The 23803-nt window shown below is 39.9% G+C and overlaps 1 protein-coding gene across 1 annotated transcript in view; it reads right to left on the bottom strand.

The window, feature by feature from the left end:
- LOC137885338 (zeta-sarcoglycan) overlaps positions 1-23803 on the bottom strand; it is a 297134-nt gene that overhangs the window by 27183 nt on the left and 246148 nt on the right. Inside the window, exons 5-6 of the mRNA XM_068727562.1 lie at positions 16206-16328; positions 13120-13192 (exon numbers count right to left, since the gene is read on the bottom strand). Of these exons, the coding sequence (XP_068583663.1) occupies positions 13120-13192; positions 16206-16328 (196 nt within the window). The remainder of the gene's footprint in view (positions 1-13119; positions 13193-16205; positions 16329-23803) is intronic.

The following is a 23803-nucleotide window of genomic DNA, read 5'->3' as shown; positions in this document are numbered from 1 at the left end:
GTTTCCCCACTGATCATAAACTGTCCTTTTTCTCATTGCCATTTCTGTTACAATCTTGACGCACCCTCTGAGTGTTTGCTTTTATGATTGATGAAGCAAAATCAAAAGGGGGGGGGGGGGGGGGGGGGGGGGTAGTAAGGTAAATTCCTTTGATCTTGCACATTATAATTATGATGACCTCCCCATATGTTTCATCATGCTGACTCCTGTACAACGTCACCTTTGTCTGAATTAATTTGATCCGGATTGCATAAACTAAGGCATTGTTGCCCACCTGGATGTCATCAGAAGATGATCACAAGGCTAATGAGCCCCTTTGTCTTTTAAACAACGACATGCAAAATAGTAACTGAAAGAAGCAAGCAGGGGTGACAGGGGAGAAAACAGCTTCCCATCGGGGAGCACATTCCAACCTAATGCTTGTCCTGTGTACCAAGATCCGAGCATTGAAAGTGTGACATTATACTGTGGAGATTTTTGTCTGGTCAGACTGGGATTACTAAATTGCCACGACAGTGTATAGAGTAAATGTTTCAGGAGTGGATTCCTTCCTCTCTACAGTATAGTCAGACCACGGGAGAGGAGGAAGAAAAGAGAGTGAACCAAAGGCACAGCAGATACAACGATAGATACTATAGTTCACACCCTCCCCCTAGTGGACACAGAAAAGAAAGGAAAGAGGAATAATGACGCGGCAGAAAGAGAGTGTGATCAGAGTGGGGAAAGAAAACCTAAGCAGAGACAAACATAAGGAACAATGTTTTGTTCCTTATGTTTGAAATTCTCTCTATTTCATTGCCTGCCCTCCTACGGTCGTCCTATCAGTGTGTCTCCCATTCCTCCTCCTCTTCCCTCACCTCCTGGCTGGATTCTGGCGGTGCCTCTCTTTATCTCCCTCTCTTCTTTTAGAACATTGGATTCTTTTTCAAACCCCACTTCTTTTCTGTCTCTCCACATTCAATGCCATATTTGACTAGAGATATTTTTTTTAGCTCTCCCCATTCTCCACCTCTGTACTCTAATCACTACAAAAATATGACCTATGACAAGGTTAGTTAAATATTAAGCTGCAGAGGTTTCCAAAACAGTTGTTTGAAATCAGCTACAGGCGCATCATTTCATCTATATCAACTCAAATATGCTTTTTCTCAAAAAGTCACAATAATTAAAAGGTTATACAAAAACCTTTTTTTTTTTTATTCAACTTGTGTGGCTACTTTTTCCATTAACAAAACTAACTGTTGTGATACTACCAGATCTTACATCCTTGAAATCAACAGTTCCTCTACTCATCACTCACACATGATCTCATCCCTACTCATATTTCATAAATGTGGGTCCCCTGAGTAAAACTCCTGTTTGTTTGAGTTTTTATATCCTAATCCAAGTTGTCTGTTTGCTGTTTTGCAGATTTCATACGAAGCTATTTTCAAATATATTAGAGAAATGAAAGTTGATAATGGTCTTCATAAGTTTGACTGCAAATTCTCATTGTTTGTTTTTACTTTCCTGCCTTAAATTTCTGCCTTTAATTAAGTCCCATTTTCTCATAAATATCTGCCACAATACAGTTTGCTGTTGCCGGGTTTGGATTGGGAGCATGTCTGTGTGTAATTACACGAGGTGGTTGGAAATCCGTGAGTGTGCCTGTGCGTCTAGGCGTGTGTGATTTCTTTGTTCTCTTATGTTATTTATCTGCTGTGATTTCAGTGTCTCGCCAAAACAGCCTCTAGCCATTTGTAATAGTCTTTACCCGCAGTGGAACAACTGGCTCTATCGCAAAATCTGATATTAACAGCCGTCTATCTTTGCAACCCACACTCAGAAACACCCAACAGCTGAGTTCACACTCACACACACACACACACACACACACACACACACACACACACACACACACACGCTTATATTTACACAAGGAACAGATGTGTGGCAATATGTCGAGACTGTTGAATATTAACTGGGTGTTGTTGTTTTCACATATTTCCCCTCAAGATGTGTACAAAAGCATCCAATGATAAATAGCAGTTGATAAACAATAACTAATAAAGATAAACAACAATCAACAAAGACAAACAATGACAGCACAACAATGTATACAGTTTACTGAGGCGTCATTCCAAAGCTCTGTGTACTAATTAAAGAATCCCTCTAATCACACAATGACTTGTGGGAGCACTTTGTTACATTGGAAAGGAGACATCAACAGTAACATAGTGAGCGCTGCACATGTTTACAGCAGGCATTGTCGTTATTACACAATTATTACCACTGTTGGTATTACACGTTAGTGCAACTCACACCAACTGCTGTGTGTGGAGCATGCACCAGGATTCCCTTTGCTGTGGATGTTTGACAACTTAGCACTTAATGAAATTTAGGGTAAGATTGTGGTTTTATTCAAATAAAGACAAGGTAACAGTTACTTAGAAAGCACAAGACGGGATGTGTTTATTTTATAAGCGTTAAACCAAAGTCTATCTTTTCCCATTCCCTAACCGGCCTTAAATATTGCTCAGGAGGGATGGAAGGTGTGAATCCTAATCTCTAGCTTCAAAGTCCCGCCCTACCATTGATCCAGACCACCTGGGATTTGCTTGCTGTACTAAAATGCACTTCCTACTCTAGAAAAATATGCTGCCACTGAACATAATGCAGTTAACAATTCGGTTTCCCTAAAAACGTAATTTGGTAAAACAAATTAGTAGTGTGTAAATTGATTTCTAGGAGACAGGGTTAGCAAGCCCATAGAACAGGTCTATGAAGGAAAAAGCCTTTACTGTTAACCCCTTACTGTAAATATCTTCTATGTCTCTTCATCTTAGCACATTAACAATGTGTGGCTTCATCTTTTTCTTCCTTTGGCTCACAAACCGAAACTGAACAATAGAACTTTATAGCTGTGTTGTATAGTAACCATAGTTGCTAAAAGTAACTTGTACATCACGAGATATAATTTGTTTTCTGATGCTCCTTCTGTGTGCTTTGTCTGAGATACCATTACTTTCTTCTTTGCAATGTTTCAAACAAAACACCATGCAAAAAGCTGTTATGATCGTTAAATGATAATATTGAACATCTCATCATGTTCTCACTCCCAACTCGTCAAATACAATACTTGATCAGTGGCTCTAAGCTTCAAACTGTGATGCTCTAGGTACCCCTCTAGTATCAGTTTTGGATGTGTCAGGGACGGCGTATACTTCCAATGTAGATTCACAGTGTTTTTAGGTTTACTTGGGAAGGTCTGGGCAACAAAAGTACTTGGTTAGGCTTGGGAACAGATTGGGTTGAAATGTATATATATTTGTTTCGTAAAAGAAGTACATTTGTCACATAACCCACAGAAAGTTTGCTAGTTAAATACACAAGTTAAGTAACAAAAGTAAGGTAAAATAAGTCTACAAGTCAAAATCAACTTGGTTTTACACAGGACACGAACAACAGTCTCCTGTGTGAAAGTCCTGTAATTGTTTGACCCAATTGTCTCATACAGATGTTACACGGTGCCACGGTGCCGTGGTATTGAACGATTAGGGCCACTGACCAAGCATCTGTCTTTGATGAGTTTGGACTGAATATCTGCAGGCTGTGTAAACATCACATTATCTACTTTTGCCTTGATTTTGATGCTTTTAATGGTTTTATGTGAAGTACTTTGAATTACCTTGTTGTTGAAATGTGCTTTACAAATAAACTTGCCTTGCATTGCCTTGCCTTTCAAGTATATTTTACCTCAGTTGAAATGGATTCATTAACTTGTACCCCAATTATGTACGGCAAAGCATTATTATATAGGAAAATACAAATTTAAAATTAGGATGTTGCGTAGTAACCGACAATTATCATAACAAGGGACAAGAGAGGGAAAAAGAACATCCTGACCAGCTTTTCCCCCTAAAATCTAGGACACCTATTTCCAAATGTCGACATCTGAGCAAAAGTACTACTTTAATGAGTAGAACACGGCAATCTACCAAATACACAAAAACACACAAAAATTCAGATACATTATGGATCGTTCCCATAACCGAGCTTGCTTGTTACTCGCTTGCCTTCCCTCTCCCTCTTTGTTCTCAATGATTTCCCTGTGTGTCTAATCAATAAGAGACAGAACAGAGCAGGGCAGGGCTGATTGTCCTTGTTGTACCAAGGAAAAGGGAGGTGTTAGATGCATCAAAAATCCAATCGCAGGACAGCAAATTGTAGGAAAGTTACTGTGCTTTTTTAAGGAGCTTGGATGTGGTTTTGTTTCACCTGACTGGTGACAAATCTTATATTTCATAGTGAAGTTGTACATATATTGAGTAGATAGTGAATGTTGCTGTTTTGGAAGGAACAGCATCGTAAGAGACAAATAGTACCCTCTGAATTTCAAAGACAGCACTGCCTGTGCAGTGATCACTGTGATCACAGCATGAAAGGAATGAAGAGAAGGAGAGAGACACAAGATGAAAACAAAGTGGGGGTTTTTTTTCTGCCAAACTTGCAATCGATCCTGTATCAAGTTGACCCGAAGTATAAAAAAACCAGGCATTGTGCAAAAACCATAGTGCAAGAGATCTGCTATTGTTAATGGGAGCTCTAGTGGGAAGAGAAACTTTTCCCAAAGGCACAGTTCAAAGAGAATGTGGCTCTTTCTAAATTTTAATGATTTCCAATACTTTGACACAAACCCCAACTTTTTAATCAAAAAACAGCTAGGGGCGGGTTTACTCTTTGGGTTTTTAGAAGCTAATTAGGTGGTGTACTTTGCCTTCCCACACCATGCCCCATCCATCTGGCTGCGTCAAAGGAAAAACTCTGCTCTGAGACGCCTTCAAACATTGTGAGAAGTGGGCCTAATTGATCACATTGTTCCTTTTAGGCATTGGAGGATTGTAACTTCAATCAAAACATTAATGTGAAGTATACTTCTCTAATGTTTAGGTTCATGGCATTGTGGATCTTTTGCCAAACCTCTGACTTTGGGCCACTCAAATATTCAAGATAATGAGCGCGCCATGTGCTTAGAATACATGTTTTTTTACGCTTCTTGTCTGTATCCACTGGTATATAGCCGAGCAGAAATGCTATGCAATATCATTAGTAAAAAACAAGAATATTAAGTGCAAATATCTATCAGTTGTTTGGAGATTCATTAGAATTTGAGTGAACTGTTGGATGTGCAGGTGGGGAGGAGAGGAAAACTGAGGCCACGGAGTGAATCATTTCCCCAATCCCTATACTTCAAGGATGGAATAAATTGCTGTCTGTAAATTGGGTAAAATTGCAAGAACTCGTAAGAACCCAGAACCATTAAGTCACATTAGCGCTTTAGTCATTTAGAGACTTACTACAGAAATACATGTAAAAAAACAAAAACCTTTTGGTCCCAACTTTGAATCAGAAAACTACAGCTGTGCATTCATTAATCTAGGCATAGAGATCAGTCTTTTACTCGCTGGGATAAAGAGACGAATGACAGAAACAAGGGCAAAGCAGGATGCCCTTAATTTAGTTTAAAGCATGGATCTCTCTCTCTGTGTATACGACTATGAGCCCTGCTGGCTATCATTCTTGCTCTTCAATCAGCTGCTGTTTTACACCTGGGACACCAGGTGAATTAAATTAACAGCAATTACCAGCCCGAGACACACCAGCAGCACTGAGGATCCTGACCACTGAAATAGACAAGAGAAGGACAGAAGAAAGGGACAAAGGCAGACCAACTGACTCCATCAAAGCTTCCTCCAGGGGATGACCTCACTATGGGATCTGTTTTAATTTGGACAGAAAAATACTGTAGAGGGACAGACAAGGACAGAGAACACAAACGCATTCTCCTTTGACTGTGTGACGGTTTGATCTCGCAATGCTAAGCTTCTTGAGATGGTAAGAATAAAAGCAACATGAGTGTACAAACAAACCCAGTGAAAAAGTGAAAGAAAAACACATTCTCATTAAGAGTAGTACCCTGAGGGAGTAGTTGTTGAGGGGAGGGAGGGTCAAACACATTCCCAGTGTTATAAATTGCTTTGTGTTGGGGGTTTTCCACTTGGGAAAGAATAGATGGTTAAAGCAGTTCTCCCCAGCCGGTTACGGGGTTTGATCTAGTGGTAGAAATTAAAAACTCTTCCATTTCACCACTGAATTAAACTAAAAGAGGTTTGCTATGTTCATGGATTTGCCGATTTTCCTTTAGTGTAAATCATGCAGATATATATACACGTTGCACTTTGTTTAAATAATTACTTTTTGTGTGAAAAATAGTGGTGACTTTCTTGTAGTAAGAAACATTTTATATCTGGCACTGTATCTGAGGAAATGATTATCCCGAGATCCCTTTTCAAACTATTTCCCTACAATATTCAACCCCTTCTAAATAAAATCCGTTCCCATGCCCCTGAGTCTGATCGGGCTCCCAGTTCCTCTGCAGTCCTCTTTAACTTTTTTTCAGACGGAAGGATAGATAGATACATGGAAATAGAGCGAGGGAGTGTCAGGGGGGAGGGGGCACAGTGCACAAATCCTTCTCCGATGCCCTTGCCTGTGTTAGGGCTAACTCTCCCTAGGGAGCCTCCTTATGACCCCAGGACTTGGATAGAGGCGAAGGAGGCACCGAGGGAGGGATAAGAGGATGAAAGAGTGGAAAGAAACAGGGAGATATTGACTGCACAGCAGCTTGTATCTCTCTGCTGTGGAGCCAAGCATCAGATGGAGTTGGAGACCTAAGGTAACCCAATGTCCACTAGCGCAGTGTGGTGATGCTGCAGTGTGAGACTCCTCAAACTTTTTGGGTCAGTTAATTGATTTCCGTGTCTCTGTCAAAGTAGTGCTCTCCCTTGCTGTGTTCTGCAGCGGTGCTGCCTCTGAGAAGCAGTCACAAACTAAAGTGGTCCGCTGGATTAGGATTTGTTATGTTCTCAAAAAGATGCTGAACTATAAATTCAAAGACGCAGGCACACTTGTGTATTAATACCTGTGTAATAATCATGCAAAAAAATAAAATATAATCACAAAAGTGTTGCCTTCAATGTATATTAGCCCCAGAAGACAGTCCCTTCTTCTGTGGTCTTCCTAAGACATCTCCAGATCCTAAAACTTCATCAGCAAACAATCTAAAGAGAAATATGTCATTGCTGACTGCACTGCTTGATGGACAAGGGACCAAAACACCAGAGCTTAACAACAAAGAGAGGCACATAAAAACGGAACCTTGAGGATTAGGAACTAAAACAGAATTAAAATAAAAAAGGATGCAGATTATAGCTGCATCAAGGCTGTCTGTCTGCCTGACTGTCAATCTAGCTTTCCAGCCACTCATCAGTCCGTTTAGCTGTGGTTAGTTTTTTAATGGGCTGCTTGAAGTCCTTCCCTCTTTACCTCAATCTCTGTCTATACCTTTGGCAGCTCGCTGTCAGTGTTTATTGAGTGATTTCAGAACTCATGTCACTCATTTTTGCCAAAAATATAACTTGTATTTTTTTAAACACTAACACATGTTCATTTTCTTTCGACATCTCGAGTGTATTTCAGTGACACTCCTCTCTCTCGGCTCAAAAATTTGGGGACAGAAAATGACTTCCATCCAAAACGACAATGATAAGAACAACAGCAAGAGACACAAGTTTGACGTTGTCATCTCAATAGAAATAGTCAGATCCAAGTGAAAAGCATAACATATGAATGACAAGGGAGAAGTGGGAAGAAGTTTAAATATGTGGTGTATAAAAAAATAAAAATGCCAGCGTTATATTGTTTAAATATTGACAGTAAAGGATGAGTTGCATCACAGAAAAGTAAAGGTGGTTAAAAAGCAAAAGTATAAGAGGGAGAGAGAAGAGAAAGTATTCCAAAACAAGAATTGTGAAAAAAAACAAACAATAAATCACAGCAATCAATGTTTATTCTCTGAGTTAAGTCTATAAATAGTAAAGAAAGCCTGAAGTTGGAGCCTCGAATCACAGTTGATAGACGCACAACACACAATAATGGCAACACTCAACAATCAGAGGTTATGCGGTACCTCGATAATAACAGGTAACATGTTTTAAGGTCTGTTTATGGCTCAATTTGTCCTTGATTTGGTCAAAATCGGTTGTTTAAAAGCTGGTTATGGTCTTGATTTATGTCACTCAGGGCTGAGCTATTGTTTGGTTAAGGCCATGTTCAGAACGAGCACTGCTTGGAAAACCACAGGCTCCTCATTCATTTCAAACAACAACTGTGTTGGCACAGTGAAAGTTTTTCACTCCTGCCTCAAATAAGGAGACACTACAGCAGTTTGTATTTGTGTCTGAAAAGCCTTCAACACTAAACCTCTTGTTTTTTCTCCCTCACCATATACTGCATTGCACTGTTTTTGCATTGCATTAGTGCAGTGTCATTAACTGACAATGAGTTACAGGCGACACTGATGTGGTATATATCAGGATGTATATAATGTAAGAAGTTCATTTTCTGTAATTGCTTTGCTTAAACAAAATTATAAGTAGTGATCATTTAATTCTGAACCAATTCTGAAACGAAAGCAACATTAATTAAAGCTGCAGCGCAAAAAAGTAAAGAAGTCACGATGTTTCCATCCGTAAATCTTCTTGAAATGTAATAATTGATAAATGAATGTATAGATAACGTAACTGACCTGATGCCTGTTTTTTTTCTGTTTTCATACTCATATCCCCTCAATGACAAATCATCTTCTGAGACAATATGTCTCCAATTTTGCTTTTTATGTCTAGTTATTTTGCTTTTACTTGAGGCCGCATTGACACCGCGGTTGTAGCTTCTGTAGTTAAAGTGCTGCCTCAGCCACATTTTGTACTGATAATGAAAAGCAGTTTTGTCGCTTCTATCAGTAAACTGTACCAACTACAGAAGCTGCTCCAGTCAGAGAAACAGCTAGCACCAACTTTTTCTACAGCTACTTCCTCCACATTCAGTCTGTTTGTTGTTGTTGTTGTTGTTGTTGTTGGCTGCCTACATTTCATCAATCCCTACTTCTTCTTTTTTTAATGTTATTTAGTCAGTAAACTGTCGTGAAGGATTATCTAAGATGCTGAGGTGCGCTGCTTAAAAAGATGCCAGGCACAACACTTTTTTTTTTCCCAAAGCGACTGCTTTCTGTCTGCCCCCCAGCCACTCCGCGTACACTTTAAAGTGGAAAAGCAGTTTGGAAAAGAGTGTGAACACGGCGCTCAGTGGCGATCACACTGAAGGCTTTGAAAACGAACGGCGTAGCGTTCCTGGAGTGTTCTCTGGAAGGCGGGCTGCTGAACGCGTCGTCTCTGTGCTACTATACCCACTTCTAGCTCCGTGTTCTGCATTCATGTCTCTTTAGAAAGACTCCAGGAGCTTGATGATAAAAAATCCTCACTGCATCCCTCTCTGGTCACAGTGACTGGCAGCGTCTTCAAGCCTGCCTTCTACTTTGACTGAGAGGGAATGCAAATACATATGATGCGGTAGTGCAAATGTTATTTTTTAGAAGATTGTGGAGTTTGATTCTTCAACTTGTCAAGTGTTTGTTCCCCACATTCAACTTGCTTGGTTCGCGTTTGCCCAAATGTGACCAAATGTAAAATGTCTGATCCAATCTGAATTTCTTGACCTGTATTTCAGCGAGTAAAGTGCGCGCCATCTATCTTTCTTCTGTTTCCCTCTTTTCCTCTCTCCCCTTGCTCAACGTTAAACTGTAAGATAGATCATTAGCTTTAAATGGACTTCAATCCGCTCATTACATGTCCCATTTACCTTCACTGCATAACGCTCTGCTTTTCATAACGAGACAGAAAAAGAATGGGGAGATGGAGGCAGAGAGAAGGAATGCACATGTGGGAAGATCTAGACGGAATGAGAACGGCAAAGACAAAATCGCGAGTGTGAATAAGAGAGTTAGTCAACAAGAGAGAGCTAGGAAGTGGGGAGATGAGGACACAGATACCGCGAGAAAAAGGAGACAGAAAGATAAAAGGTTCCAACCAGAAAGGGATTACAATGTTGGGTGAATAAAGTGCCTGTGAATCAAGAAAAGAGAAGATAACTTGTACTTTAGTTTTCCGTATTAATCCAATCCTTACCAGCATTGTGAAACATCTAATAAACCTCATATCAAAACAGTAAAAAACAAATCCTGATGATAATGACTAGGCTTCAGCCCGTTGTTTCTTTCCCTACCATTTAACAGCTAATGACTGACGACAGACAGGGGGAAGCATCTGAAGCATGTAATCGCCTTTTTATCACTGTTATTTTTCTATAGCTTTCATTAACCCTGTAGCAGGTGATGCAGTGGAGAGAGTTCAGAGCAATGTGTGTGTGTGTGTGTGTGTGTTTCACTTTATGCATGTCACTTGCTGTTCTTGATGTATTCTTACGCTGGCACTGACAAAGCTGTGTGTGGGGTGATAAGTGGTCTCACGTCATGCATGCCATAAATTTGTGTTTTAATGCAGGTTTTAATCCATAAATTCCTTGCGTGTGTGTGTGTGTGTGTGTGTGTGTGTGTGTGTGCACTATAATGGGTGGGTTGTACTTAATGCGTTCTAGGTGTGTCAGTATATTTATTTTATGTTAGCAGATTTTGTGCGGGTGCATGGTTAATGTAATATTTACAAGGCAATTGCAGGCAAAACTGACACACTACGTGTTTTTTAGCACCAATAATTAGTTTTACAGAAGTGTTAATATATATATATATATATATATAATATGATATAAAACAGTCTTAAACTTGATGAAAACAGCCGATGTCGTGCGTTTGTAGCAACAGTCACTGGAGTGCTTCCTTTTTTTCCTTCTCTCACCTTCACCGCGGGTTTCCTCGCCTTGCTTATCTGCACTGACCCGTCCGCTGACCCAATGTTCTCGCTCCTCCTCCCCCCTGTATCCTTCCATCCCCACCTAACTCCACACCTCCCTCTATCACTTCTCGGTTTCCTTCAACTAATCTCACTCAAGACGCCTCCTCCCTCTCCTCTCCTTTGATCCCTCAGTATGTACGGGGTCCTATTTCCTCTACTAGCCATTTTGCTTCACTTTCACACATTCTTTTGTCTCTCTCTGTCCGACCGTCTCATACCTCTGTGCACAATAATATACATTTCTCTCTGTCTCACTGAATCTATTTAACGTATTTTTCTTTTCTTTTTAGGTTATTGCTTGGAATAATATAGTGAGAAGAGAACGAGGAATACTGGGGGAAAAGAAAGAACACATTTTACAAATGCCCCATGCTGCATTCAAATATTACAAGTCTATAGGATCACTGAGAGAACGAGGCACCCCTCGATCTTACTTACTTTCCATACCCTTGTTGGACTCTTCACTGAGCCACGCTACATACAAAACATGGGCAATGAGAATGAAGGTAGTGGGAATACATTTAAACTAAAAGAGTGGCACAGATGGAGGGAGATAGCTTTGGTTCCGGCAGTTCTAACTAGCAACCATTTGCGTAAATTAAGTATCAACTTGAGCGAGCAATTTATTCAATGCAACAAAATGAAGGATAAAAAAAATCAACTTCAGACCCTATTAAGGTGCCTATAAATGTTTTAGAGAGGGATAAGCCATTGATGGCGCAGCTGGCAAGCTTGATGCAAGCTGATTACGCGCATGATTGAATCAAGAAATTAAATGCTCAAGAAGAGTCTCAGGTAACCAGCACTGTCTTACAATTTCTCACATTTAAAGATACATAATGTCGTGTTGGTGTGATCAACTTACACAAAACATTGTCTCGCAGAAAAACACACAAATCATGCAACTTTTTTAGTTGACAAGTGGGCCTTTACTTTGGTTCAATATCTCAAATGTAGGAACTGTGGCTCTTTTGCACACACCGAATGCTTTCATATTTTTCTGTATCCCATTATGTGCTGCTGCTACAACTAAATCTCCCTGCGGGAGCCAGTTCGATTTGATCTATTCTTCTATACACTAACTTCCATCCCCTCTTCCTGAACTCTTTCCCTCCGTCACCCTTCTCTGCCCCTCTGTCTTCTTCTTTTTCCTTCTATCTTTTGATTGTCCTCTTCATCACCCCTACTCCAGCCCTGTTTCCTCTCCCTCTATCCAGTCAATTATATCTCTTCCTCCTCTCTTCGCTCTATTCTCTTGTACACAGCATTCCATGCATGTTGGTTTCCTCCGTCACCTTGTCAGCTTTGCCTCTCCGCCTCGCTTCCTCCCTCCCTGTTTGTGTTTTCCTCCCTGGCCAAAAGCTATTTCAGCTAAATCCTGTCAACAGACAATGCCTGAATGAAGCTGAGACATTAGTAATGAAGGAACCCCACACATGCATGACAGACACCCAGATCACGCTTCAGGAGAGGGGATGTGGAGAACAAACATACATTCAGCTGATGTGATCCATCCTATCGCAGTTAGAGGATAACCAACAGTCTGAGCTATTGCAATTGTAAGCAACTTTAGATCAGACTGAGCTGAGCCTGCGTTTCGTTATTGAGGAGCTGCCTGTAGTCACAAGAACTCTGTTTCATATCTTCTGTTTTTTCTACCCAATTTGTATGAAGAAAATATAAACAAAAACGTTCCATCAGTTATCATTTGGACTGGACTTGCCCTCATTAGCTCGCAACAGTTTGAAGCAACTTGTTGTGATGCAAACTGTGTCTTATAGAATTCAAGTACAAGCTGAAAAGCCGATAAACCCTTCTAGTAAACAGGAGAAAGGGAGCATGCACCGTGCACTACATGTGTTCAGGTGCATGTGTCACTGGAAGGCTCCACTTGGTTAAAGCCTGACCCTTACACACTGAAGCCCAGAGGTATTTTGCTCCCTCTGTCAGGCCTGTCAGACTGCCAATCAGCAGCACACCCGGTTCTGCAGTGAGCTGATTCTACATCTTTAGCACACTGTGCCACAGGACTGGCTCAACAACATACTTTTTGTTTCTTCTAAAATTGTTACTTGTGGTGTTACTATCTCAGAAATTATTCATAAGAACACACACTTTATAAATATTCTACCACAATTAAAATATTAACATCAAATGGAACTTGTTAAGTGAGTCAATGTGCCAGACTGCACCCACCCACGCACACACACACACACACACACACACACACACACACACACACACGCAAACCCACACAATCATTTAGAGTACTTACTTTAGGTCTTGGAAAGGTTCTGCCCTTACATGTGACGTCTCTACGGAATGGCTGAACACCACACCTTCATTCCCTGTAGAAAGAGTAAGAGTGGATGAAAGGAAGGGGAAGAAAACGTATCCGTCTTCTGAGTGAAAGCCTGCGCATCATTGCATCATACGTCTATTGTTGGAGCTGAGGCAGACACTTAAAATGTATGTCACAATGCTTCTGTGTGTCGTACAAATTGTGTTTGAATATTTCAGTAGCAATATAAACATTCCCTGGTTATGTTCTGTCTCTCACTGGGAGACAGTGTTGACTTTAATTAAGCATTCACAGGCATAATATTTCCCTAACCTTAACAAAGTATTTTAAGAGACTTTGAACTACAAGTCATGCGCAGGATTTTTCTAGGTGGCATAACATTCGCCCACACAAAAACACATTTTACTAATGCAGTATGAACATAATCGCTGGTAAAAAAAAAAAAAAAAAGGGTTGGCTCTGATATAATGTAGTGCTTAACCCCCCCCCCCCCATGTGCAGCAAGCACCCCTGCTTTAGCCTGCAGCCCTGAACAGATGCTTAGGGGGAAGTGCTGGTCATGGCTCCCGCTGAGACCGTAAGAAAGCGTGTTACAACATCAGCACTGCTAAAAATGTAAAACTGCACAAGAGAACTTTGCTCATTGGCAGGATCAACGGTGCAGTTGTACATCCAAAGGACCACAACTTGAAAGGTAACTGTTGCTGTTATTCTGAGGTATACTGAACACTGTACAAATGGGTGTCTTCTGCCAGCAGAAGGAAACAAGAGAAGAGAACAAGCTCCCGGTTCTTTCGACTGTAGCGACGGCAGTTAAAGGTTTCGATGGATTGCTACCCTTTACAACGATGTTTCTCATTTTGTCAACCACCGGCCGTGTTTCTTCCAGCTCCTGACTCCTTTTTGCTTTCACTTCTATATTTACAATTGTCTGAGATGCTCTCCTCAGCACTGTGCACATGGAATGTTTATGAGTTGTCACAGGTGGCACCTTTTGTGGTACACCGTACCCACGAAGTGTGTTAAAGCAGAAGCAGTACTTTAGAACCTTTCACACTGGATTTATATTTTTGACAAATGGAAATCACGAGTAAGTAGAGGTGTGAGATATGACAATATTAGAAAGTGAGCGATTAAAATGCTTCCATCACCTCCCTTAGCATCGTGTTACAGCGCACACTCTATCAGTTGTAATTCTATGGCTCCATTGTCTCCTAGCTGTATGAAAATATCCCCAAAAGCAATAAACTCGCTATCTCTACTTGAAGCAGCCAGAGTTGGGGACGAGCGAGGATTAAAGATGGAACACCTCTAGACATCGCCACCTTTTAGGGTCTCCACACACAATATGCCAATATTGTTCTATGTGAAGTTATGTAATGTAGCCTGAAAAAGCCTTTAAAATGCTACATTGTTCTGTACCGGTCATATGGTAACTTAGCCTACCATATGTTTTGCTTTAATGAAAACTCAACCACTAGAATTTAATCACGTGTAAAAGTGACATATTTCCTTTTTAAATAAGAGCTGTGCGGTGGATCTAATTCATGCTGATGTAAAGAGTGGTTCATGTGGACTTCGAAAAGTTTATGGGAAAAGCAACAGATGTATTTTGTTTCCTTAGAGCAACATGTATTCTTTTTAAAAAGGCATGGATGTGTTGATAGTTGCATTCCCAATGTTCAGTTTCTTATCTTTGACCTCAATCAAACATTAGATGTTGGCAACATTCTTTCATGTGCCTCTAATGGACACATTTTACCAGGCCAGTGTGTGTGTGTGTGTGTGTGTGTGTGTGTATGTGTGTGTTTTGTATTTGTAAAAGTTAAATTGGGTTTTGTGTGTTCTATAAAAATTAAATAGCAGAACTACTGATGAAACATGGACACCAATAATCGCACGCATATACAAACTATTCCTTTTGATAATCACTAAAATTGATCAAGAGAGAATAAGTAAATGAGAGAGAAACATATGAATAGTGCACCAAAACTTGCTTTGTCTCTTTTTTCCTCTGTAATTATGCTCACCTGGCTTTTCTCAGACCTCTTATGTATCTGTCTCTTTTTTGGCTTTCTTCCCCTTTTCCTCTCTCAGTTCCCACTGTATCTCTCACTTGTTCTAACCTTTTTTTATTCTCGATTCAGCAAAAAAAAATGGCTCTGCTTGCTGACCCAAGTCTTGTTTGGCTGCACTAATCAGGAGCACTCTGTTTAACAGCCTACAACGTGTGTGTGTGTGTGTGTGTGTGTGTGTGTGTGTGTGTGTGTGTGTGTACTGTAAGCCGTGTGCGTCCTCAAGTAACCTTGTTTCACAAATTAGTCTGAGCCCACTGTAGGTCCACCCCTGTTCAGCCCATTCATGAATCAGGAAACAAAAATCGGTTCCTCATGAATGTGGAACAGAATGAGCGTAAGCTTGTCAAAACTGTGACCTCTACAGTGATCTATTCAATATATGTGTTTATAGCTTTATCAAGAGGCACTGTTTTACACTGGTATGATTGATACTGCCCTTTTAATCACAATTCAGACGGCGATAAAAGTCATGATGATGTCGTTATCTGTCAGATATTTGAACGTGGAATTAATTTCACTTCAGGACAGCATTCTGTGTGGCAGACAACAGACCTGCCTCACTCTGCCTTATGGAAGTCCTTACTAATTCATCTGTACTGCAAACACATTTTGGAGGCATGAAAACCAAAGACCTTTTATAGCTAATATTAAAGGTAAAAAAAAAAAAAATGCTATGTGCATACAGTGGTGCTCCATGTGACTTCATAAGCTCTAGCAAATGTGTTCTCTTCTTGATAAAACATGTTAACATTAAATTATTTACAATACAGAATTGTTAACATCCATGTTTACTTGTGGTTTATTCTTCCCTGCCTTTGTTGGCACATTGCTGCACATCTTGGGGCGGCACCACAACCTGCTGATCGGTGAAGTAATGTGAAACCACTGGCAGGACTGTGTATTGCATCACCCACATGCGCATTCTTGTGCACATGTACAAACACCACGTCGGTCATTTTGTGAGTATACGGCACGATTTACCTGTGACTCTCAGTTTCTCGGTGCCGATGCTGATCTCCTCTTCATCTGCAGAGAACAGAACTCTCTCTCCATCTGCACTCCTCACCTCAAACCTCTGACACTGAGCCTCTACCATTTCTGAACCTGTAGAAGTGGGAGAGAGAGATAGGAGAGAGAGAGAGATAGGAGAGAAAGAGAGAGAGGGGAACCGGGTTAAGATTCATAACAGAGGAGCATTCAAGGCACATAAAACGGGCCATCTGGTAGATGGTTCTTTCCAAAGCTCCTTACAAAACCCTTAGTGCACAAAGGTTTGTATTGAACGACCACAGAGGGATTTGAAGTCTGAACCCTCCGCGTCTCAAAGTGTGGTCCTGCTGTGACACCAGTGCAGTATCAGTACAAATATCGGGTCCGCTTCTGATGTGATACGTATAGTCATTAGGAGCATACAGAAAAAAAAATCGTTTCGTCTGGGTAGGAACATACAAAACGACAGACACAACAGACACCCCACTTATAATCCACAGAACAAGCTGTTGGTTGGAATTACTCTCTACTGAAGAAACGATGAAAACTGTTGACAGTGTGCTCTGTGGGTTATTCGAAGTAAAGAGGGGGCTGTTTCAGGTAAGGGTACTGAATTCTATTCTGTTCAATTGAATTTGGGTTGCAGCCTACATGTCAGATGAAACATCTCAAAGCCTTAGCATACAAAACCCAAATCTGTATGGCCAGATACTACTAAAGGTGATACAGATGCTTTCTTTTTGTTACTTGGCTGAAGACCCTCTTTCAAAATTAGCTTTCACGAGTTGTTTATGTACAATCACTAGGAACAGACATGAAATAATATAAAAACATTGCAGATTGTTATTCCATAGATTGTCTTTTAATCATGGAAGCAAAGCAGTGTGTGGGTAGGTTGTGTAACACACACGCTGTCACAGTAAAGATGAATTGCAAGCTGGGACCTCAGTGGTGACATGTTATAATTAGAAGTCAAACAACAGTCAGACATGGCTACGTTGTGTTTGGAGTTTGTAAGGTCCCTGTGAAACTTACGAATTCTAACTTTCACCTTCAATTACATTTTCCTTTATGATTTTGCCTGGAGGACAAAAAAAAAAAAAAATCCTTTGAAGAGAAATGCGGGGTGTGACAAATAAAATGTATGAATCATTTTTGAAGACAATATTTTGGACAAATTACACAGTTTCTCCCTATGTTGAAGTACTCATTCTAAAAAGTAATGTATATTTATACATCATGAATAATGTGGAAAAAGTGTGTTCTACAACACAAAGACATAACAAAATAAAAAAGAGTGAAAAGATGGAGAGAATTTACTCAACTATGGCAACTTTTGTTCTGTCAAAAAATAATATTGTGCATATAAATGTATTGTCATGATATCCATTCTCAGTTCTCAGAGAAGGTATGAGGCTATTGTCTTTGGTTATCTGACAGCAAGCTACTGATTGTTTTGTTTTTTTGTCGATTACAACAATTGAAAGAACATTGTAGATTAGTGGCTGGTGCCTTTTCAAGAAATCATTGGCAGTGAGATTTTAAAAGAAATTGATTAATCTACCGACAGAGTTGCCAAATTACCAACAGTGGTCTTGTTGGCAGTATTCTCATTTTGTGATTTGGACTGTTAGGCGCTGCCATGCCAACATCCCTGAGCCAAAAGAAAAGCATCTCTCCCTTTTCCCCTTTCTTCACTGTCTGGTCTCCCGAGCTTTTACAAGTGTCAATTAGAAACCCAGAGTGCCTTGTCAGTAATAATCAAACTTTATTAGCAGCCATCAATCTAGGATTAAGCTCTTTTTCTCATCTCTCTGTCTCTCTCTCTCTCTCTCTCCCTCCTTAAAGCCTCTCTCTCCTTCAGCGACTGTGTGAAAAAGCAATTGACATTTGTGTCGTTAAAGGATCACCCAAAAGCAAGGTGTGTGCATTTAAGTTACAAATGTAAAAGGAGGGGGGGTGGTTGACAGTTAGAGAAAGGGGGAGAGTATGGAAAGAGGTGAAAGAGAAATACAAAAAAAAAAAGAGGTTTTAAGTTTATGAAGTAGCGATGAAAAGAAAGTGAAGCTGGTATAATGTGGAGATGTGCTGTGCCGGTTGCTGTCACAGACATCTAACTTATTCTCTTTGGCTGTTCCGCTCAGCAGCTCGCAGTGACGATTTCCAACATGGGTTCAGGTAAGCATATTTCCAAAGATTTGTTTTATTCACAGATTTGTCTTCCTTCTTGTCGTCTTATCAGAGGTGTATACAAGATTCTGAAACAGCAGGAGATGTGCTGCTTCCATGATAGTGACAACCGCCAAAAACATAGTCAGCTGTTATATCAGACACATTTACTGTATACATCAACTGTAGAAAAAGAGCAGTAGTATCACACAAAGAGGTAATGGAAGACATTATGTGACTGTTGATAATGTAATGACTATTTACAGAAAGAGACAACTGCTGATGAAATGATCTGTTCTTTAAGTACAGTATAATGACTCAATCTTCTCTTTGCACTTGGGCTGTAATGTGCAATTACTTAAGAATTGTGCCTATGGCTTAAGCGCTAAATTGAAATGAACCTGGGAAGAAAAACATCTTTTTTATGGGATGAACAGAAAGCAATCTGGTACTCTATATGTGTGTGCATTCACACCAGCAGCAACAAGATGAGACAAAGTGGCCAGAAGTCATTTGTTTAATGGCGGAAACATCTCCGCTGAGCAGTTTTACTTCATGCAAATGAAGAGTGATGTGGTGTAGCAATGGAAAATTAAACCATAGATGTGTTCCCTTTATGTTTTTTTTTTTTAATGCTTTAAAACTTCTTTGGAGTTTAGTTCAAAATTGATGTGTCAGTCAGTAATCCTCTAAACTTGAAATGGAATAAAGGCTTATTATAGCCGATGTCGCTTCGGAAATGTTGCTTCTGTTAACGCTGACAAACAGTGAAAAGAATAAAGCATAAGAAGCAGGGGATATCAAAGCTCTCTGCAGCGATCCGTAGGAAAATTAGACACTTTGAAATGACATTACTCCATTGTCAGCAACATGAGAAGTGGTTTGTCGAATAATAACTATCTGATCTTTTCGGTTTCATCTTGTTAGCGATCTGCAGGTAGCTAATGCTAATTCTGTGTGAATTAAGTGCTTTTAGGTCAATTAATTTGCCCCTTCCAAATGTCTCTCCCACTGATAACACCAACGTAATTCTGCTGTCACCAATAACAACAGGACTCCTCGTTAGGCAGACACGTTAATTGATGCACTGATTTAAATAATCACTTCCTGACAGGATCGCCTCTGTTGTCACAAGTGCCTCCCTTAGCAGGATTGTTCAGTAATGACAAAGCTAAAGGACAAGAAAGAAGAACTATCACGGTACAGTGCATGTACCTGAAGTCCTGAGTCAGATCTGAACTTCTTCAAGCTTATGACATGAGCTTCACTCTGCTGAGCCATCAGGGTTCCCTGCAGCCATCACGGGCATTGGAATGTTTTCACCATGGCGCCAGAGCACTGTGTTTCATTTCTTACCACTTTAAAACACAAACACTGCATTTCATTTGGGATAATGAATGCATGCTTCGCTCACTTTTTGCCTTTTCGTACATGCCTGCTGTCACACGTGTTCATTTCTGGTTTTCATGGTTCACACAGAAGCCCTTTTGGCAACTACAGCTCCGTGCACATCCCTGCTTATTAATACAGTTATACCATAACACTTGTGTTGAGGTCATTAACATCAGTTTCTGCAATATTTCCACTCTTTGTGGGAATTTATTACAGTGTGGTGGACTTCTTTTCTTCATTTGGTCATCAATAAAGTCATGTTTTAACACTATCAAATATTATCATAGCCTGGAATCCACCGTGAAATATGTATTATTATGAAAATGTCCTTACGTTACATTCATAAAGAACTCTGGGCACTCAGAATGCGCAACGCATCCAACAACATTCATCAATTATTCAAGTAACTCTTTCACCTAGTCATCATTTATTTAATACATTCGTTTGTTAAGAAGTGCAACGTGAGGTTTCTGTAGGCAGGAGACAACTAACTAACTGTTACAGTGGTTTGTACCAGAGACAGCTGTTTTTAGTCGAAAAGCTCCGATAAACCCATTGTAAGCTATACCTGCCAAGCACCAAGCTGCAGACAGACAAAGCAACAACAACTGCTGTAGCTGTTGAACACAGTGGAGCGTTTAGCAGCTAAAAAGCCAGGAACTGGTGGAAACCAAAGCCGCGCTCATATTAAAGTGAATATTGGAATTACATTCATCTGGTGTCCAGAGACATGGCTTTTACATGAATGCTAATGGTGCTTTGTGTCTGCTGGATGTGAATAAAGCTAATTGTTTGGATGGGTCAAAGGAGTAAGGAGGTCTACACAGATGGACAGCTAGGAATTGGCTATTACAGCCTTGTAGAGTTTTTCTATTACATCTTCAAGGGCACATCGAAGTCAGTTTGGATGTTGAGGGTGGATAAAGTGCTTCTGATTCACTTCTACAACTGCTATCCACCAAAAGGATGATTCGCTAAACGACCCTGACCCTGTCACTTATGTATTTATAGGTTCTTTTCATCACAATTTTCAATTAACTGCCTCCGTAAGATGGATCCCTTTCTTGTTCTTGCATCTCAACTTCTGAATATGGTAAAAGAAAAGAAATAATTTAATACTTCAATGGGATTCTCCAATTTGTATTCTGTAATTAATGAAAAGAGGACATTAAATTGGTGCTTGTTTAACTTTTTTTTTTTTTTTACTACTGAACATTAAAGCACTGAGGCCGTAATAAAGTTATATGGGTTTGCTATCCCGATTTTTTAATTTAAGTCTTTAAATTAGGGCTTCTAGCAATGATGGGATATGACTCAATACGACAGGGTTTGGGGGATAAGTACAAAAAAAAAAGAGTGTAGCTTAGCCACGTAAACAGTGCATGCATGGCTGATTTTCCCAAACAGGTCAAGATGAATCTGAATTAAAATCAGCTTCAATGTGCTTTGTGATGTGCCTCCCCAGCACCCTCACCTTTCTTCCCCTCAGCATCCCTCTCTCACATTCCTGAAGATGAGAGATCACAAGAGTGGGTGAAATAGAATGTGACATTCATGTAAATATTTGTTCTCCACGCTCGTGTCAGGCCTTGAACAGTCTTTGCGTACATCCCTGGCCATGCATATTTGCATATGTGAATGCTAATACACACTCCAGCCAAGAAACATTCTTAAATTAGGTAGTTTCAGTCCTTTGGCTATGTGGAGAGAGTCGACCATATTTTGTCTCATTTAAATCACTCTATAGTTTTCCTTAGGTCAGAATTCTGGCAATATGCTAAATATAGCATTAAGGCTTTTAAGTGAAATATGAGGTTATATAACTTAAACTTTAGTGTCCTTGCATTGTAAGATACAGATGTTATGACTGTTTTTAAGGTTTTTTCTGGCTCTTTTAATGCTTGGCTGGATCTGGCCATTGGCTAAATCACTTTTCACTTTTTATGAATTGGAGCACAGCCTGGGCTCTCCAGACCGGGCCCATTCAACAGATACATAGTCAAGACGAAAAAGGTTAGGGGGACTTCAGGTCTCTTCAGCGTCAGCAAAATCTACTTTCTACTGGAGTCATAATAGCTGGCCTGACAGGATAAAGGGCATCTTTATGGCTCTACCGCTCCAAAAAATGTGTGCCTGTGACATACTCTGTCCTGTACTGTATGATAAAAGAGATAATGCAAAGTAGTGACTAAAATGGGCACTGCTCTGCCTCATGGAGTAATCATAGGCATAATATTGCCACAGTCAATGTGAGTCTATATTTTCATATTCAGATTAATCACATTTAATCAAACAGTCACAAAGCCTATAGCTACAAGGTGTGTTTCAGAACAGGTTTTTGCAAAGTTTTTAGAAAGTTGAAATTCTTTAAATTTAAGGCTGAAATTTAGTTTTAAAGATTTCAAAATAAAAGTTTTCTCTGCATGTTTTTCTAGTGAAAAATGTGCTTTGTCAAACATACCGATATTCCAAATGAATACATTCATGCAACTTATGAACTGTCAATCTATAGCTTTACCGACTTCGTCTTCGGCTATGCACATCGGACCTCATGCAAGAACATTTCTCTTTAACTTTCTGTTCCTTTTTCCGCATGGTGGGTTCGTACGAGTGTGCCACGTCAGTTTCAACAAACACTCCTGACTTCAAAATAACTATGCAAACGGCCAGTGTAAACATGATAAATGCCACCTGAGTAAATGAGCGTTCATTCATGAGAATTGTAAATTGGCATAATTAACGCCTAAAGGCTAAGCGTCCTGCATCATATCTCCTGTATTGAAGTCCTGCTTCTGAGATCCATGAAGGAAAGTCTATAGCGGAATTAAGGGACCTGCTAAAGCAAATGAATTGGGTGAAATAACGAGCATTATTAATGGCGTTACGCTTGAGGGTTGTACCGACGATGAAATCAAAAATAAATAGTTCATAGGAAAAACGTCTTGCCACAGCAAGACGATCGATGACTGCAATGAGAGGGGTCATGATCAAAGTCGTTTTGCAGTTTGAGATGCTCATGTTGATATTGTAGAGTTAAGCAATGACATCAATAGTCAATTTAAATGAATGGTGATATCGTTAGGCTATATGAATACATTTAGAATTCAATTACCCTCAAATTCCAACTGCAGAGTCAAACGGGATAATGTCGAGTGCAATTCATAAAGGGTGTTCAATCTGAAAATTGGGTCAAAGTATTGAAATGTCCAATTCATTAGTGAAAAGAATTAGGTTTGGTTGAAATCAGACTCATTGCACATCACTCCTATGACAGGTCTGGACTATATTGCGTTCCTACCGAAGAGAAAACTCAAAATACGAGAACATTGGTGAAAGCGCCTATATATGCCCACATATTCACAAACACGCACACTTACAGCTTTAGATATAACCGCTCTGAGGAGCTTCCCTCTGTCTGACACGCACAGGCACAGTCCAAACAGTTATCTGACACAAAAATCCACTGAATCAGACACTGGAAGACTTCAGGCAGAATTGCTTACTTGAAAAGAAAGTTTGCTAGCAGTGATTTTTTTTAATTTCTGTCAGCTAAACTCGATGAGCAAATTCTCCCTTAGCCTATATTGGCATTTAGCCTCTCTTTGGCTATGCTCCAATGATCACCAACCCGTGCATACATATACAAACACACTTGCCAAATTGACTCTCCCACTTAGTGATGTGGCCACAAGGACGTTTTTTTATTCATGTATGCAAACTATCTAATGTGTATGTGCATATCTGTGTGTTTATTACTAATCACGCAGTCAAAAGCAATGAACCAGAGCAAGCAGGAGCACTACAACGTTACATATTTTAGGAATGGACAGAAGACAAAGGCTGTGTCCTTCTTGTGTGTACTTGTACAGAGTAAATAGAGATTGCATTGTACAACAACAATTTCTGTCCTTTTGTTTTGTATTTAAACTGTACAAACCAACAAAAAAATAACTTTCTATGTCAGGTGAATAATTTTGGCTTTGACTGGATTTCACTCTCTAAACTTCCTGATTAGTTATTCAAACATG

This window comes from Cebidichthys violaceus, unplaced genomic scaffold (assembly GCF_023349555.1).
Source record: "Cebidichthys violaceus isolate CVI_PGR_0920_01 unplaced genomic scaffold, fCebVio1.0.p SCAF_4, whole genome shotgun sequence".
Classification (NCBI taxonomy): Eukaryota; Metazoa; Chordata; class Actinopteri; order Perciformes; family Stichaeidae; genus Cebidichthys; species Cebidichthys violaceus.
This window is presented reverse-complemented; position numbering and strand designations above follow the sequence as displayed.